Below are 14,745 nucleotides of genomic sequence, written 5' to 3' on the forward strand. Positions count from 1 at the left end.
ATCGACACAGGAGACATGGGGAAATGGGGGCCATGGGGGGACCGGGAGATGCCGAGGTACGCGGGGTCTGCAGGGACATGGGGGACACGGAGGACAAGGCAGAACACGGGGACACACGGTGGGACCGGGGGGTGCCGGCGGCCGCAGCGCATCCTCGGCGGCCGCGCTGACGTCGGAGGGGCGGGCGGTGACGTCACGGCCGCGGTGGCGGGCGGTGACGTCACGGCCGCGGGATGAGTCACGGTGCCGCGATGCGGCCCCCGGGCACGCAGGGCCCCCCCGCGCCCGCCCCGGGGACAGCGGCGACAGCGGCAGCGGGGACAGCGGCGGGCGGTGAGCGGCCCCGGCCCCCGGGAACGCACGGAACCCGGTACCCCCCCTCGGGGCCCTCATCGTGCCCTCCCCCGAGACCCCCAAAGCCCCGGCGAGCTCCCCGTCGTGCGCCCCAGCGTTCCTGAGATTGCCCCCCCCACGGCAGTACCCCCGTCCTGCTGCCCCGCCACCCCAAATATGCCCCTACCCGGCACCCTGTCTTCTCCCGGAGACCACCGTCATACCCCCCCCCGGGACCCACAATCTACCCGCTAGGACCCCCGTCATCATCCCTCGGGACCCCCATCATCGCTCCTCGGGATCCCCAATTCCCCTCCTCGGGACCCCCATCATTCCTCACCAGGACCCCGAATTCTCCCCCTGCCGGTACCCTCAATTCTCCCCCTCGTGTCCTCCCATCATCCCCCCTGGGGACCCCCAATCTCTCCTCCTCGGGACCCCCAGTCTCCCCCCCCGGGACCCCTAATCTTTTCCCCCCAGAATCCCCAATCTCCCCCCCCCTCCCGGGACTCCCATTCCCCAGGGACTCCCAGGCGTTTCGAGAAGGGACCCCAAACCCCGCTTGGGACCCCCCCCCCGCCATCCTTCCCCTGTCCCTCGGGCCTCCCTCTCCCCCCCCTTTCCCGGTGCCCCCCGGAGTGCTGCCCCCTCACTCCTGCCACGAGCCGCCCGGTCTCAGCCTGGGCGATCGGGGATCGGGATCCAGCAGTCCCGTCGTCCCCCCCCTCCGCCTCACCACCCCCTTTTTCCCCCTCCGCAGGCCGCCCCCCACCTTTCCCGCCTCCTTCTGCCGGGGGGGCCCGGCGGAGCCCCCCGAGCGCGGCCGGGCGGGACGGCGGCTCTGGGCGCGCTGCTGCGCTGCTTCCCCTGCGAGCGGCTGTGCGGGGGCTGCGCGGTGCCCCCCGGGGCGCTGCCCCCGGCCATGCCGCCCCCGCCCCGCCGCCGCCTGCCCCCCGCCGCCCGCCTGCCCCCCCCGCACCTTCCGCAGTTACCTGCCGCGCTCCCACCGCACCTACAGCTGCGTGCACTGCCGGGCGCACCTGGCCCGCCACGAGGAGCTCATCTCCAAGGTGCCACCGCCGGGGTGGGGACTGTCCCCCCGCGGGACACCCTGCAGTGTCCCCCGGGGGGGGAGGCAGGACAGCGGGTGTCACCCTCACCGTGTCCCCGGGGTGCTGAGCCTCTCCCCAAGGTGGCGCTGGGACAGCCAGTGCCCCCCATCGTGTCCCCGAGGGGGTGTTGGGACAGCGAGTGTCACCCCATGGTGTCCCCGGGGGGGGGCTGGGACAGCGAGTGTCACCCCCACCGTGTCCCCGGGGTGTTGAGCCTCTCCCCAAGGTGGCACTGGGACAGCCAGCGCCCCCCCCATGGTGCCCCTGGCGTGGCAGGTGTCCCCCTCTGGTGTCCCCAGGACATTCCCACGGTGCCCAGCATTGCCCCAGGGCAGGAAGCCTCACCCCACACGGTGCCCCGGGGGTGGCAGGTGTCCCCCGTGGCGCTCCCGTGGAGGTGACCGGCTCCCCCTCAGTGTCCCCAGGGGGACAGGTGTCCCCCCGCTGTGTCCCCGGGGCTGGCAGGGTGGCAATGCAGCAGGGTGGGGGCGGGAGGGGGGCCGAGGGAGGTGAGGGGCTGACCAGTGACTCTGGCCGTGTCCCCCCAGTCCTTCCAGGGCAGCCATGGCCGTGCCTACCTGTTCAACTCCGTGTGAGTACTGGCGGACCCCAGGGACGGTGGCGGGGCAGGGGGAGGGTCCCCGGGGGGCCCTGGGCTGGCTGCCGTGCCCGTGGGACACCCCGCTCTCGGCGCAGGGTGAACGTGGGCTGTGGCCCGGCTGAGCAGCGCCTGCTGCTGACGGGGCTGCACTCGGTGGCCGACATCTTCTGCCAGAGCTGCAAGACCACGCTGGGCTGGAAATACGTGAGTGCCCCTGCGCTGGCACCGCCATCCCCTGCGGGCACCGCCCGGGATCCCCAACCCCTGCCCCGGACACCTCTGGGCACCCCAAACACACCCTGTGGGTGCTGCCCCAGACACCCCAAACCCCTTTTCTGGGTAGCCCAAATGGGCACCCCCTGGCCACCCCAAACCTTGGCTGCGGACACCCCCGAGCCCTGGGGGAAGGCAGCACCCCGGGTACCCCCGTCGGGGTGCGGGGGGCTGACACCCCCCCCCCCCCGGTCCCTCCCTCAGGAACAGGCTTTCGAGAGCAGCCAGAAGTACAAGGAGGGGAAGTTCATCATCGAGATGTCGCACATGGTGAAGGAGAACGGCTGGGACTGACGCGGGGACACGGCTGGGACTGGGGGACACGTGGGGGCACGTTGTGGGGCTGGCGCTGGGTGAACCCCTCCTTTGCACCTTCCCCGTGCCCCCCCCGGTCGCAGTGCCCGTCCCCAGCAGCGGGGAATGCGGGGCTTTTCTAGGGCAATAAAGGCTTTTTTTTTTTTAGGAAGGCGCTGGGTGTCACCTGCCCCCGGTGCTGCCACCACCCCTGGCTCACCCTGGGGTGACCCCGGGCACACAGCCGGGGACCCGCGGACACACTGGCACAGAGTGGGGGTCCCTGAGAGCCCCGGCGTGCCCTCCCCCCTCCCCCGCTCCCCCTCCCCACGCACAGGAGCAGTGAGGGGCTCGGAATCTTTATTGGGACCCCGAGCTGGTGGGGAAACTGAGGCGCGGGAGGAGCAGGGACCCTCTGGTACCCTGGGGAACTGGGGCGGGGGAAGGGTGGGGAGATGGACAGGGAAAGCGGGGAGATGAGGGGGGAGGGGGGAAAGAGGGAGGGAGAACTGGAGGGAGAGAGGGAGGAAGCAGGGAGGGAGGGAGGGAAAGGAGGGAAGGATGGAGCTGGACGGTGGTTGGATGGGCGGAGGGAGGAAGGGAGGAGTGGAAGGAGGGACAAGGGATGGAGAGAGGGAGAGAGGAAAGGGGTAAGGGAGAGAGAGAGGGAGGGACGGAGGGAGAGGAGAAGGCAGGGATGGAGGGAGGAGGGCGAGGAGGAGGCAGGAGGGAAGGACGGAGGGGTGAGAGGAGGGAGGGCGGGGACGGGAGGGGCAGGGTCAGGGACGGGGGTCGCTGAGGCGGCCCATGAAGACGGGCACCTCGCCGGCGTCGTGCCAGAGGACGAAGAGGAAGGGGCGCAGCGCCTCCAGCACCAGCGCCGAGCGCGCCACCGAGGTGGCCATGGCAGCCGCCGCCTCCACGCCGGCCTCGTCCAGCGCCAGCACCGCCCGGTGCCGCGCCTCGTCCACCGCGGCCGGGCCCTCCGCCAGCCCGCACAGCTCCGCGTCCAGGAACAGCCCGAAGTCTGCGGCACACGGGCTCACGGTCACCCCCGCGGGACACGGCGGCCAGGGGACACCGGAGATGGGAGGGGACACCGGAGGCAGGCACCCGGGGGCACAAGGGACCCGGAGAAAACCGGGGGTCAGGGACACAGGGGTGCGGGGACATCGGGATGCTGAGGATGGAGGAGACCCCAGAGGCACACCGGGGATGCCAGGGAGAACGGGGATAGTTGAGCCACTGGGGACCCGAAATAATATGGGGGATAATATAGGGGTGCTGGGGGCATCAGGGCACAGCAGGGCACTGGGGACATGGGGGACACCAGGGGCACGGGGGGACCCAGGGGAAACCAAAGGTACATTGGGGACACCGGGGCCACTGGGGACAGTAGGGAAAGGGACCTGCAGGGGAGGACCCGTGACATCCTGCAGGAAGCAATGTCACCCTCAGCCCACCCAGCCCTCGTGGTGAGGTGTCCTTACCCATGTCGTGGACCAGGGGCACCACGTCCAGGGCGAGGTCGAGGTGCATCCGGGGCAGGGCCAGCGCGGTGGCCCGAGGGGGCGTCTGGGCCGCCCGCCGCAGCAGGGCCAGGAAGGTGGGGGGGTCCAGTGACCGCTCCAGGGTCTCCAGCGCCCCCAGGGGCCCCCGTGGCAGCAGCACCACCAGGCTCAGCCCATCGCTCAGCTCCAGCCTCCCCACCTGCGGGACGGACCCCTGACTCAGGGCCACCGCCGGGGACCCCACAGACCGGCACCCCCCAGTGCCACCAGTGAGGTCCCAGCCTGGCATTCCCCCAGCCTCGGGGGAGTGAGGTCACGGCTGGTGCTCCTTTCAGTGCCAGGGCACTGACATCAGCCTGGCATCCTCCCTGAGTGCCACAGGAATGATGTCACAGCCTGGCATCCCTCTCTAGAGCCGCTGGAGTGACATCATGCCGTTACCCACCCCTAGCAGTGACCTACCAGCCCCCCAGGCCGGGCAGTGACCCCACAGTCCTCCCAGTGCCCAGCAGTGACCCCACAGCCCTCCCAGTGCCCGGCAGTGACCCCACAGCCCTCCCAGTGCCCGGCAGTGACCCCACAGCCCTCACAGTGCCCGGCAGCGACCCCACAGCCCTCACAGTGCCTGGCAGTGACCCTCTAGACCCCCACCCCTGTCCCAGCAGGGGTACCTGGACCTGCAGGCGGGAGTCGGTGAACGAGGCCACCGGGTACTTGGTGCTGGTCATGGTGGGCACCTCGACTGGGGGGCGCCCGGGGCGCAGGAAGGGCAGCGGCACCGTCTGCTCGGGGTCCAGGGGCGTGCGCCAGGCGGCTGCGGGGACACGGCACCGGGGCTGAGGGGTGGGGGACACCGGGGGGGACTGCGCGGGGCGGCCTCGGCCGCGCGCCCGATCCCCGGTGCGCCCCGGGTGGGCGCGGGCGGGCGCGGCGGTGGGGCCGTACCGCGAAGGTGGACGGCGCCGAGCAGCAGCAGGCGGGGCTGCGGGGGCAGCGCGGGCAGCAGGGCGGGCAGTAGCCCCTCGCTGGCCTCCCGCACCCAGGCGTTGATGCTCTGCAGGTCCAGGCTCTCGTTGCCGCTCAGGGCGCGCGGGCGGGCGCCGTAGAAGCGCAGAGAGTCGTTGAGGAAGCGGGGCCGGAGGCGCAGCTCTGCGTGGCAGGCACGGTCGGTGTCAACCCCGCGCCCACCCGGCGGCAGCGCCCCGCCGGCACCCGGCGCCCGCCTCACCTGGGTGGTGGAAGATCTGGGCGGTCGAGAAGAGGCCGGGCGAGCCGGCCAGCTGCTGCAGGGCGCCGTGCACGCAGCCCAGCCCCGGCGGGTACGCCAGGAGGGTGCCCAGCCGCTCGCGGGTCTCGCCGCGGGCGCCTGCGGGCACAGGGGAAGCTGGGTGAGGTGCCCCGGGTGGGACAGCCCCGGGGGACACAGGCGGTGCCCAGGGCAGTGCCGGTGCTCGCGGGCGGCCCCTCACCCAGCAGCAGGTGCGAGAGCCCTGTGGCGATGTTGATGGGGGAGAAGAGCAGGTTGGCGTCGGGCCGGGCAGCCTCGGCCATGCGCTGGTAGAAGCGGAGGGCGAAGGTGCCCAGCGCCTCGGCCACGGCCGCCCGCTGCTCCCCCGTGGGCTCCCCGCAGGCCTCGGCCGGCTCCTCGTCCCCGGGGCACGGCGGGGCGGTGGTGCCTGGGGGTCCCTGAGTGGTGCCAGGTGTGGGCACAGCCGTGGTCCCGTAGGCTGTGGTTCCCGGCTCCTCAGAGGCTCCCTCAGGTTCTGTGGGCCCAGGGGCATCCGTGGCCCCCTGAAGGGCATTCCAGCCAGGCAGCCCCTCGGGGTGGGCATGGGGGGTGGGTATAGGCAGGACAGGTGCCCCCACGTCCTGCGGGGGGGCCGTGGCAGGATGGGGGGGCACTGGCGGTGTCGGGGGCTGTGTGAGCAGCTTCGATCCGCTGGGAGAGGCCTCCAGACTGGGCACCTGGGTACAGGGACCTGGGTGAGGGGGGCACGGTGCACCCGGGTGGGCAGCTTAGATGAGGGGAGACAGAGGGGCACTGGGCACAGGGAGCCTGTGTTCCTGGGGCACACTTACCGGGCTGACAGTGGCCGTGGCTGTGGCCACCAGCCACGCCAGGGGCAGCCAGAGTGTCATGGTGGGCATCCTGGTGGGAGGGCACAGGTCAAGGGCAGGACAGGCACCCTGCACCCCCACCCCGGCACCTGCATCCCCACTCCCTGTACCGCCTGTATCCCCACCCCATCCACCCCGGGGTGCCCCCATTCTGCCCCCCCGGGGGTCGGGAGGAGGCAGCGCCCCGGGCCCACCTGGGTGCCCGGTGGGTCGGTCCCTGCGTGTCCAGCGGGCGCCGGGGGGGGATCTGGCCGGCTCCGGCCCTGCCTGGTTAAAGATTAAGGAGGTTCCCGTAAATCAGCCGGGAGTGCGGGGGCAGCCGGGGTGGGACGGGCGGGGCGGTTCTGGGGGCAGCCGAGGAGGCGGGATGCGGCCCCGCGTCCCGCTCTGCCCCCGTCAGGCACCCGCTGGACGGGGCGGGGCGGCGGTCCTGTCACCCGCCGCCACCGGGAGCCCCGGGTGGCGGGTGTCCCCGGCCGTCCAAGACCCGTCTGCTCGTCCCGGGGGTGCGGCCGGAGAATCTCGTCCCGCCCGCCCCGGGGCGTGATCCCGCAGAGCCCGTCCCCGTGGCACCGGGCACCGATCACCATGGCCGTGAGGATCACCAAGGTGGGGTCCGGGGGAACCGGGACCGGGGGGGGTGTCTTTGTGTCCGCACCGGAGCGGGCGGTGCGGGGGTCCCGGTCCCGGGATGTGGGAGAAGCGGTGCTGGAGTGTCAGTGCCGGTGCGGGAGAAGCGGTTCTGGGGGTGTCAGTGCCGGTGCGGGGGTCCCGGTACCGGGGTGCGGGAGAGGCGGTGCTGGGGGTCCCGGTGCCGGAGTCCCGGTGCCGGGGTGCAGGAGAGGCGGTGCTGGGGGGGTTGTCAGTGCCGGTGCGGGGGTCCCGGTGCCGGGGTGCGGGGGAGGCAGTACCGGCGTGGAGGGTTTTCGGTGCCGGGGGTGCCAAACCCTCCCTGCGCACTCCGGTTTCGTTTCCCCGGCGGGGACCGTTCCGCGTCAGGGCGTGGTCTGTAGTGGCCGCACCCAAGAGGCGCGTCCATGAAGGAGACCCCCCCGCCCATAAGGGCGTATTCCATGGAAACCACCGCCCACAAAGGCGTGGTCCATGGGGAATCCCCGCCCATCGAGGTGTGTCCCACGTGCTGCCCCGCCCAGGACGAGCCTGCGGAGGGGTGTTTTGGGGTGCTGCCCCGTCCCTGGAGGCGTGTCCCGGACGGCCCCAGCCACCCCTCGCCCGTCCCGCAGGAGCTGGAGGAGGTGCGGGGCTGGGAGGGGGCCCGAGACGTGCGGCCGCTGGACCGGAACGTACGGCGCTGGGAAGGGCTCCTGCTGCCCGTGAGTGACGAGGAGCACGGGGGGCTGTGGGGGAGTCCTGGGCAGCGAGGGGCTGGGGGGGTGTGTGGGGTCCCCCGGGCGTCGGGGGCATGGGGGAACTACGGGGGCACAGGGGCCCTGGAGGGGAGATGGGCCCATGAGGGCATGGGGGGTGTTGGGGGTAACCCTTGGGACCCGGGGGCATGGGGTGTCTCCTGGGGACACTGAGTGAGGGTCCCTTTCAGGGTAGAATTGGGGAGGGTCCCTCTGGGGGCACTACTGGGGGACAGCCTGGGGCCCTGGGCTGGGGACACTGGGGGGAGGTTCCCCTCCTGAGGGGCTGCCGGGGGGTGGGTGATGGTGTTTCTCCACGGGAGGCACTGGGTATATCAGGGCTGGACAGGGATTCCCCCGACAGATGATGCTGTGGCTTGAGGGGCTGAGGTGCCCTCCCTACCCCGGCAGAACACGCCCCCGTACAACGTGGGTGCCTTCCGCTTCGAGCTGACCTTCTCCCCGCGGCACCCGCTGGAGCCCCCCCGTGCCACCCTCCGCACCCCCATCTACCACCCCGGCGTGGACCCCGAGGGTCGCGTCTGCCAGCTCCTCACCACCCACGAGCACTGGGCACCCACCACCCGCGCCATCCAAGGTGGGCACCGAGGGGACGGGGGGCGCAGCACTGGGAGTGTCCCCCTGACCCCCTCCCCGTTCCCGCAGTGCTGCAGGACCTGCTGCTGCTGCTGGACAGCCCCGACCCCCAGCGGGTGCTGCGGCCGGACCTGGCCCGGGAGCTGCAGGAGCACCCCGAGGAGTTCCAGCGCCGGGCACAGGAACACACCCTGCTCCACGCCGAGCCGCGCCCCGACCCCCCCGGCCCCTGAGCCCCCCACCCGGGGGCACCTCGGCTTCCCCTCTCCTTCCCTATGCCAGCCAGGGCTGGCCCTGGCATCACCCCTGCCTCGGCGCTGGACCTTGGGCATCGGGGTCCCCTCTGGCACCGTGAAGGGGGTCCTGGCCCCTCCACAAGAGCTGCCCCCCCCCGTACATAAGGCAATAAATTTGCTCCAGCACCTGCTCTGGCTCCGTGATACCTCAGGGGGATGGTGGAAGCCTCCGGGAGGTGCTGCCCCCCGTGTGCCAGCCCTGGGGGGAATGTCACCCTGCCGGTGGCAGAGCCAGGGCTGTGCCCCCACAGACACTCAGTGCCAGCGCCCCCGTGCCCACATCCCCCCCTCCAGATATGAGGCCACCACTGCCTGGCACCGTGGCCTTTAGTGCTGGGGGACAAGGCAGAGGACAAGGTTGGGGGTGGCACGGGTGGGGGGACCCCCTCAGCGCTTCTTGGTCTTCACGAGCCCCTTGGCCACCAGGCAGCGGTACAGCTCCTGCACGTACGTGTACACACACTTGGCGTCGGGCACCGGCAGCCGCACCATGTCCTCCACCTCCAGCAGCGGGGCACAGCCCGCCCGCTCCCTGCGGGGAGGGACACGCCCGTCACCGGGGCCGGGAGGGGGTCGGGGAAGGGCCGGAGGGGACCCGGGGAGGGCCGGGGCTGCGCTCACGCACTCGGCGGTGGCGAAGGCCAGGGCGAAGTTGTGCCGGCGGGCGTCGGGCTCGAGGGCACCGAAGTCGAAGGCGTCGGGGAAGAAGCTGTGCAGGAGCGCGCAGAAGGCCAGGCCGTTGCCCCAGCTCCCGGAGAAGTTCTGCACGTCCACGTTCTGCGCGGGCGGGGGGGTCAGGCCGCCCCCCCGGGTCCTCCCCAGCCACCCCCCTCCGCCACCCCCTGCCCGCGCTCACCGGGTACCCGCGGGTGCGGGCGCGGCACCACTCCAGCAGCATCGTCTTGACCGTGGCGGCCCCGCCCGACCGCCGCAGGTGCGGGGCCGGCCCCGTGGCGGCGCTGGGGGGACCCGGGACGTGGGACCCTCATACCCCCTGCCCCCCGTAGGAAGCCCCCAGACCCCATTGCCCCTGGGCCCCCAACACCCCACTGCCCCATGGACCCCCCATGGCCACATTGCCCCTCTGTCCCACATCCACCCCCTCTATGCACCCCCCATTCCCTCTCTACCCTCCATTTCCTCATGCCCCCCTCAATACCCACACTGTCCCACAGACCCCCACATCCCCCATGAACCCACTGTGCCATTGCCCTGAGCCCCCCAATACCCTCCCTGTCCCATGCCCCCCCCACTGTCCCCCAATACCCCCACTGTCCCATCCCCCCCTCCATTGTCCCCCAATTCCCCCCCTACCTTCCATCACCCTGTGGTCAGTCCCCGAATACCACCACTGCTCCATGCACCCACCCACCCCACTGTCCCACAGCCCCCCGTTCCCCCCTACCCTCCAGTCCCCCAATGCCCCCCCATTTTCCCATGTCCCCTCCATGGGGCCAGGCCCTCCTCACCCTCCAAACTTTTCCAGGATGGCACTGCGTCCGTACGCCCGGGACCCCACACGTGGCCTCCCCCCGGCCCCTTCCAGCCTCGGTCTCTGCCCCGCCGAACCAGGGGGTGCCCGGCCCCGCGGCCCCCCCGCTGGAGCACCCCTGTGGGCACACGGGGGACCCGCGGGTGGGCTGAGGCACCACGGCGGGTGCCACTCACGGGGGGGTACAGCCCTGAGCGTGGGGCTGTGGGGTGCCACCCGTGGGGACACTCACCTCTTGCCACCCTCTGTGCCATCGGTGGTGCCGGCTGCAAGGAGAGAGGAGGGGTCAGAGGGGTGGGAGGGGGCACCTAAATGTTGGGGCACCCCTGGGGCACCCAGGTGCCATTGCCTGCACGGCTCTTACCTGTGGGGGATGTGGGGGATGCTGGGGACGTGGGGGATGTGGGGGACACAGGGGAGGTGGGGGACACAGGGGAGGTGGGGGATGTGGGGCTGGTGGCCCCCTCTGGGGACGAGCACGGGGGAAACTCAGGCCACAGCTCCTCGTCCTCGTCCTGATGCCAAGTGGGCTCCTGTGGGCACAGCAGGGGTGGCAGTGCCAGCGCGGGCACTGTCACTTACACAATGTCCCTGGCACTGTCACCCTGCTCCTGACACTGTCACCCCGCCCCTGACACTGTCACCCCGCCCCTGACACTGTCACCCCTGTCCCCATCCCTACCGCACCTGCCCTCCCCTGGCTGTGTCCCTCCCCCCCATCGTGCCCCCCTGCCTCACCTGCCGGCCCCGGGTGCTGCCCGCTGCTGCCGGCCCCGGTTCGCCCCCGGCACCCCCTTCGGTGCCCACCCCGGTGTCCCCGGCTGTCCCTGCCCCGGCATCGCCCTCGCCATCCCCGGTCTCCCCGGCATCGCCTCTGGCACCCCTGGGTGCTTCTGCCCCGCCATCCCCGGCAGCCTCTCCCCCCGCGCACCCCTCTGAGCCCCCCGTGTCCGTCCCGTCACCCTCCGTGTCTCCCCCCTCGCCCTCCGCTCCGCGGGGTTCTCCCGCACCCTGCGGGGCTGTCGCCTCCCCGCTGCCCGCCGCGGGGGGGTCAGGAGGGGTGTCCGGGGTGGGACTACCGCGGGTGGGGGTGCCAGGGGTCGAGGTGTCCGGGGAGGGGGTGCCGGGGGTGGGGGTGCCCGAGGTGGAGGTTTTCGAAGTGGGGGTGTCCGAGGTGGGGGTGTCCGAGGCGGGGGCGTCCGAGGCAGGGGTGTCGGGGGTGGGGGTGCCCGGGGTGGGGGTTTTCGAAGTGGGGGCGTCCGAGGTGGGGGGGTCCGATGTGGGGGTGTCGGCGTCTCCCACGGCCTCCATGCTGCTGTGGTCACTGCTGCAGGGGGACAGGGCTGTCACTGGGGTGCCTCCCGATGACCCCCCCAGCTTGCCCGTGCCCCCCGGCCCCGTTAACCCCCACCTCATGCCCCCCTCTAGCCCCGGCACACCCATTCCCCCATCTTGGGCATCGCATTAGCCCCCATCTAGACTCCCCCATGACTCATCCTGACACCCCAGTACTGCAGCCCGGCCCCCCCACTCCTCCTCCAGCCCCCCATGTCCTAAACCAACCCTTCCACTCCCCTCCTGCTCCACTACCCATTCCCCCCATGCCCCATGTCAGCACCGCTGTACCCCTTCCTGCCCACTGTACCCCCATTACGTCTGGGGCCCCCATTCCCCCTCCCGACCCCCCCACGTCCCTCTCCCGACACCACGTGTCCCACTCCCGACACCCCTTCCCGACTCCTCCATGCCCCTTCCAGACACCCCCATACCCCGTACCGCCACCCGCCCAGCTTCTCCCGATCCCCAGTGTCTCCGTGACCACACGTGCCCCCTCCCGGCCCCCCAGTTCCCACCGCCGACCCCCCTACAAAACCCTTCCGGTCTCTCTTGCCCCCCTCCCGGTGCCCCCCGGCCCGTACCCTCCCGGCCGCTCCCCGCTCCACCCCCCGCCCCGCGTACCCCCCGTTCCCCCCGGAGCGCCCCGGAGCCCCTCTCCCCGTACCCTCCGGGCCGTTCCCGCTCCGCCGTCCCCGCCGCGCCCCGACCCCCCCCGCCCGGGGCTATTTTTACCCGGCCGGGGGCAGGTGCCGCCTTCACTCACCGCCCACCCGCGGGGCACGCGTGGGGTCAGGCCGGACACAGGGGCGCGGCTGGGGAGGGGGGGGACGCGCCGACACGCCCACCCGGACAGCGGCGACGACCCCAAAGGAGCCCACGGGGTGACACGTGGGGCCCGCGCCGTGGGGGCCCGGGGGCACGCAGGGGACACCCCGGGCAGGGACAGGGAGACCTGGGGGGTCACAGGCACACGGGGGAGGTGGGCGGACACACGGGGCACGCGGGGGAACACGGCGGGACGCGGGGCTCACGGGCGACACGGAGGGACATGGAGGGACACGGAGGGACACGGAGGGACACGGAGGGACACGGAGGGACACGGAGCAACGTGGAGGACACGGGGAACGCCGGGGGTAAAGGCTCCAGGGGGGACATGAGGCACACGGGGACAGCCCGGGCAGGGCGGCGGGACACGGTGGGGACCCAGAGCGGGGGACACGAGGCGGGGAACACGGAGGGCGGCGACCCCCGGACTGCCCCGGGGACGGTCCCGGCGCAGGCCACGCCCCCTCGGCTTGGCCACGCCCTCTCCGGCCTGGCCACGCCCCAGCGGGGCAAAGGCCGGGCAGAGCGCGCGCCTTTCCCTCCTGCCGCCCCGGCCGCCGGCGTGGCCGCGCCCTCCCCCCGCGATGCCCAATCAGCGCTCGGGACGCACGGCCGGTCCCGCTTTCCCCGGTCTCTATTGGCCGGGGCCGGCGGCGGGGCGGGGCCGCCGCGCGGGTGGGCGGAAGCGCGGCGCCCACGTGGTTCCTGCAGGGACCGGGCGGAACCGGGGGTCGGACGGGACCGAACCGAGCGGGGCCGGGCCGAGCGACACCGGGATCGGGGCCGATCCGGGCCGGTGCCGGCCGCCATGGACCCGCTGCGGGCACAGCAGCTGGCGGCCGAGCTGGAGGTTGAGATGATGGCCGACATGTACAACCGGTGCGGCCCGCCGCGGGGGGCGGTGGGGTCCTGCGGGTACCGGGGGGTGCCCATGGCTGGGGAGACACTGGGGGGTGCCAGAGCCACTGGGAGACCCTGAGGTGCTGGGGATGGAGGGGAGTGCGCGGGGTCCTAGAGGCCACCTGGGAAATGGGGGGGCATCGGAGGTACCCGAGGATGGGGCATACTGGGGGGTCTTAGGGGTGGCTATGACAGGGAATGTTGTGGTGCGGGGGATCTTGGGGAATTGCGGACGCCGGTGTCCCGGGGAGGTGATTGCGGGGTGCAGTGTCTGGGGGTGCCGGGGATGGCGATCACGGGGGCTACAGGATGTGTTGGGGTGCAGGACTGGGGTCCTGGGATGGTGCGGGGTGAGGCTGCTGGTGATGGCCGTGACGAGGGTACGGGGGGTGTTGGGGTGGGGGGGTCCCGGGCGTGGCGATGGCGGGGCACAGGGGGCGCCGGGATGCGGGGCTGGGTCCCGCGGGGCTCAGACGCGGTGTGGTCCGTGCAGGATGACCCAGGCGTGCCACCGCAAGTGCGTCCCGCCGCTGTACAAGGAGTCGGAGCTGTCCAAGGGGGAGTGCGTGTGCCTGGACCGGTGCGTGGCCAAGTACCTGGAGGTGCACGAGCGGATGGGCAAGAAGCTGACGGAGCTGTCGCTGCAGGACGAGGAGCTGCTCAAGCGGATGCAGCAGGGCAGCGGCAGTGCCTGAGCCCCCCGACCTGCACCCCAATAAACCGGGGGCGCTGGGCCCCCTCGCCCCCCAAACCCACCCCGTGGCCGTGTGTTGGGGTATGCGGTGCCCGTGGCTGCTGCTGGGAGCCCCCCCTTGCTGTCCCCAGCTGCCACGTGCCGTGTCCTTGTGGGGGGCACCCCTGGGTGCCCCCCCTGCCGGGCCCAGCCCGTGTAATCCCCTGGATTAGGCAGAGCCGGGCTGAGCCCCTTGTAATCCCCAGTGGGGTGGGACAGGGCTCAGCCCCTCCCTGTCTGTGTGCACTGGGGGTCACCGGAGGGGACAGCCAAGGGTCCCTGCACAGGGACACAGCCCTGGAGGGACAGGGCACAGGGACACCCACACAGGGACACAGCCCTGGAGGGACAGGGCACAGGGACACCCACACACGGATACCCCCAAGACACCCAGCCCTGGCTGGGGACACACAGATGGGACCATGTGGGGACAACCCAGGGACACCCACCCCTGGGCAGGGATGATGTGGGGATATCAGAGACCACAGAGGAGCAGGCACAGGGACACTCAAACAGGGACAGTCTGGACACGCACACCCACAGGGACAGTTGGAGGGGACAAGGGACCCCCCACACGGACACCCGGGGACCTACACCCACTGAGGGACACCCCACCCTGGGTGAGGGACACCTGCCCAGTGGCACCCTGGGGGTGACACGCGCGCAGAAGGCCCCACAGCCGGGGTGGGCTGTGTCCTCGTGGCCGTGCCCCCGCAGCGTGTGCTCCATCTGCGTGCCGGCGCCTGCGGGAAGTGGGTCAGGCTGTGCAGGGCGCGGGGGTGGCTCCGCGCCCCGCGGCTCCCGTGACACCCGCCGGCGCCCTGCGAGGGGTGCGGGGTGTCGGCGTCACGGGTGCCTGCGTGTGGCCGGCCCCGCCGCGGCCGTGGGTGTGGTCACACAACCCCCGGGGGGGGGTGTGTCCGTCCGTCCGTCTGTCCCCCCCCGCGGCGCCCTG

The 14,745-nt window shown here is 72.3% G+C and overlaps 4 protein-coding genes across 6 annotated transcripts; 2 read left to right on the forward strand and 2 right to left on the reverse strand.

Moving 5' to 3' along the window:
• Window positions 1-257: 257 nt before the first annotated feature.
• Window positions 258-2,781, forward strand: YPEL4 (yippee like 4). The gene is given in 6 exon segments (XM_064659939.1): window positions 258-333; window positions 1,094-1,300; window positions 1,302-1,403; window positions 1,994-2,037; window positions 2,142-2,250; window positions 2,524-2,781. Coding segments are annotated over 5 exon segments (390 nt in total). The 5' UTR covers window positions 258-333; window positions 1,094-1,255; the 3' UTR covers window positions 2,614-2,781.
• A 175-nt stretch (window positions 2,782-2,956) lies between these two features.
• Window positions 2,957-8,252, reverse strand: SERPING1 (serpin family G member 1). Of its 3 annotated transcripts, XM_064659809.1 has the most exons (9): window positions 7,154-8,248; window positions 6,437-6,509; window positions 6,204-6,273; window positions 5,594-6,089; window positions 5,353-5,490; window positions 5,070-5,273; window positions 4,796-4,938; window positions 4,104-4,323; window positions 3,280-3,640 (listed from the first exon to the last, which is right to left on the reverse strand). In XM_064659809.1, the coding sequence occupies exons 1-9, from the start codon at window positions 7,758-7,760 to the stop codon at window positions 3,393-3,395; spliced, it is 2,199 nt and encodes a 732-aa protein (XP_064515879.1). In that variant the 5' UTR covers window positions 7,761-8,248; the 3' UTR covers window positions 3,280-3,392. The 3 variants fall into 3 exon arrangements, with proteins under 3 accessions (XP_064515878.1, XP_064515880.1, XP_064515879.1); XM_064659808.1 differs by having other exon boundaries at window positions 2,957-3,640; window positions 5,353-6,089; window positions 7,154-8,249; XM_064659810.1 differs by lacking the exons at window positions 5,594-6,089; window positions 6,204-6,273 and having other exon boundaries at window positions 2,957-3,640; window positions 7,154-8,252.
• A 559-nt stretch (window positions 8,253-8,811) lies between these two features.
• On the reverse strand, window positions 8,812-12,069 carry SMTNL1 (smoothelin like 1). Its single transcript, XM_064659876.1, has 8 exons — window positions 11,997-12,069; window positions 10,733-11,321; window positions 10,359-10,527; window positions 10,227-10,260; window positions 9,972-10,112; window positions 9,359-9,461; window positions 9,128-9,279; window positions 8,812-9,034 (listed from the first exon to the last, which is right to left on the reverse strand). The coding sequence occupies exons 2-8, from the start codon at window positions 11,303-11,305 to the stop codon at window positions 8,890-8,892; spliced, it is 1,317 nt and encodes a 438-aa protein (XP_064515946.1). The 5' UTR covers window positions 11,306-11,321; window positions 11,997-12,069; the 3' UTR covers window positions 8,812-8,889.
• A 760-nt stretch (window positions 12,070-12,829) lies between these two features.
• On the forward strand, window positions 12,830-13,812 carry TIMM10 (translocase of inner mitochondrial membrane 10). Its single transcript, XM_064659936.1, has 2 exons — window positions 12,830-13,036; window positions 13,551-13,812. Exons 1-2 carry the CDS (start codon window positions 12,966-12,968, stop codon window positions 13,750-13,752), a joined length of 273 nt encoding a protein of 90 aa, XP_064516006.1. The 5' UTR covers window positions 12,830-12,965; the 3' UTR covers window positions 13,753-13,812.
• The last annotated feature ends 933 nt before the right edge of the window (window positions 13,813-14,745 follow it).

The sequence above is a fragment of the Pseudopipra pipra genome, chromosome 6, assembly GCF_036250125.1.
Source record: "Pseudopipra pipra isolate bDixPip1 chromosome 6, bDixPip1.hap1, whole genome shotgun sequence".
Lineage (NCBI taxonomy): Eukaryota > Metazoa > Chordata > Aves > Passeriformes > Pipridae > Pseudopipra > Pseudopipra pipra.

Excerpts from the sequence above, each read along its gene's own strand:
- TIMM10 (XM_064659936.1), top strand. The coding sequence starts at position 12,966 with ATGGACCCGCTGCGGGCACAGCAGCTGGCGGCCGAGCTGGAGGTTGAG. Across the intron at positions 13,037-13,550 it reads ATGGCCGACATGTACAACCG|GATGACCCAGGCGTGCCACC; the intron begins GTGCGGCCCGCC and ends TGGTCCGTGCAG.
- SMTNL1 (XM_064659876.1), bottom strand. The coding sequence starts at position 11,305 with ATGGAGGCCGTGGGAGACGCCGACACCCCCACATCGGACCCCCCCACC. Across the intron at positions 9,462-9,971 it reads ATCCTGGAAAAGTTTGGAGG|CGCCGCCACGGGGCCGGCCC; the intron begins GTGAGGAGGGCC and ends GGGTCCCCCCAG. Across the intron at positions 9,280-9,358 it reads CCCGCACCCGCGGGTACCCG|AACGTGGACGTGCAGAACTT; the intron begins GTGAGCGCGGGC and ends CCGCCCGCGCAG.
- SERPING1 (XM_064659808.1), bottom strand. The coding sequence starts at position 7,760 with ATGCCCCCGGGTCCCAAGGGTTACCCCCAACACCCCCCATGCCCTCAT. Across the intron at positions 6,274-6,436 it reads CCGACCCACCGGGCACCCAG|GATGCCCACCATGACACTCT; the intron begins GTGGGCCCGGGG and ends CCCTCCCACCAG. Across the intron at positions 6,090-6,203 it reads CCACGGCCACTGTCAGCCCG|GTGCCCAGTCTGGAGGCCTC; the intron begins GTAAGTGTGCCC and ends CCCTGTACCCAG.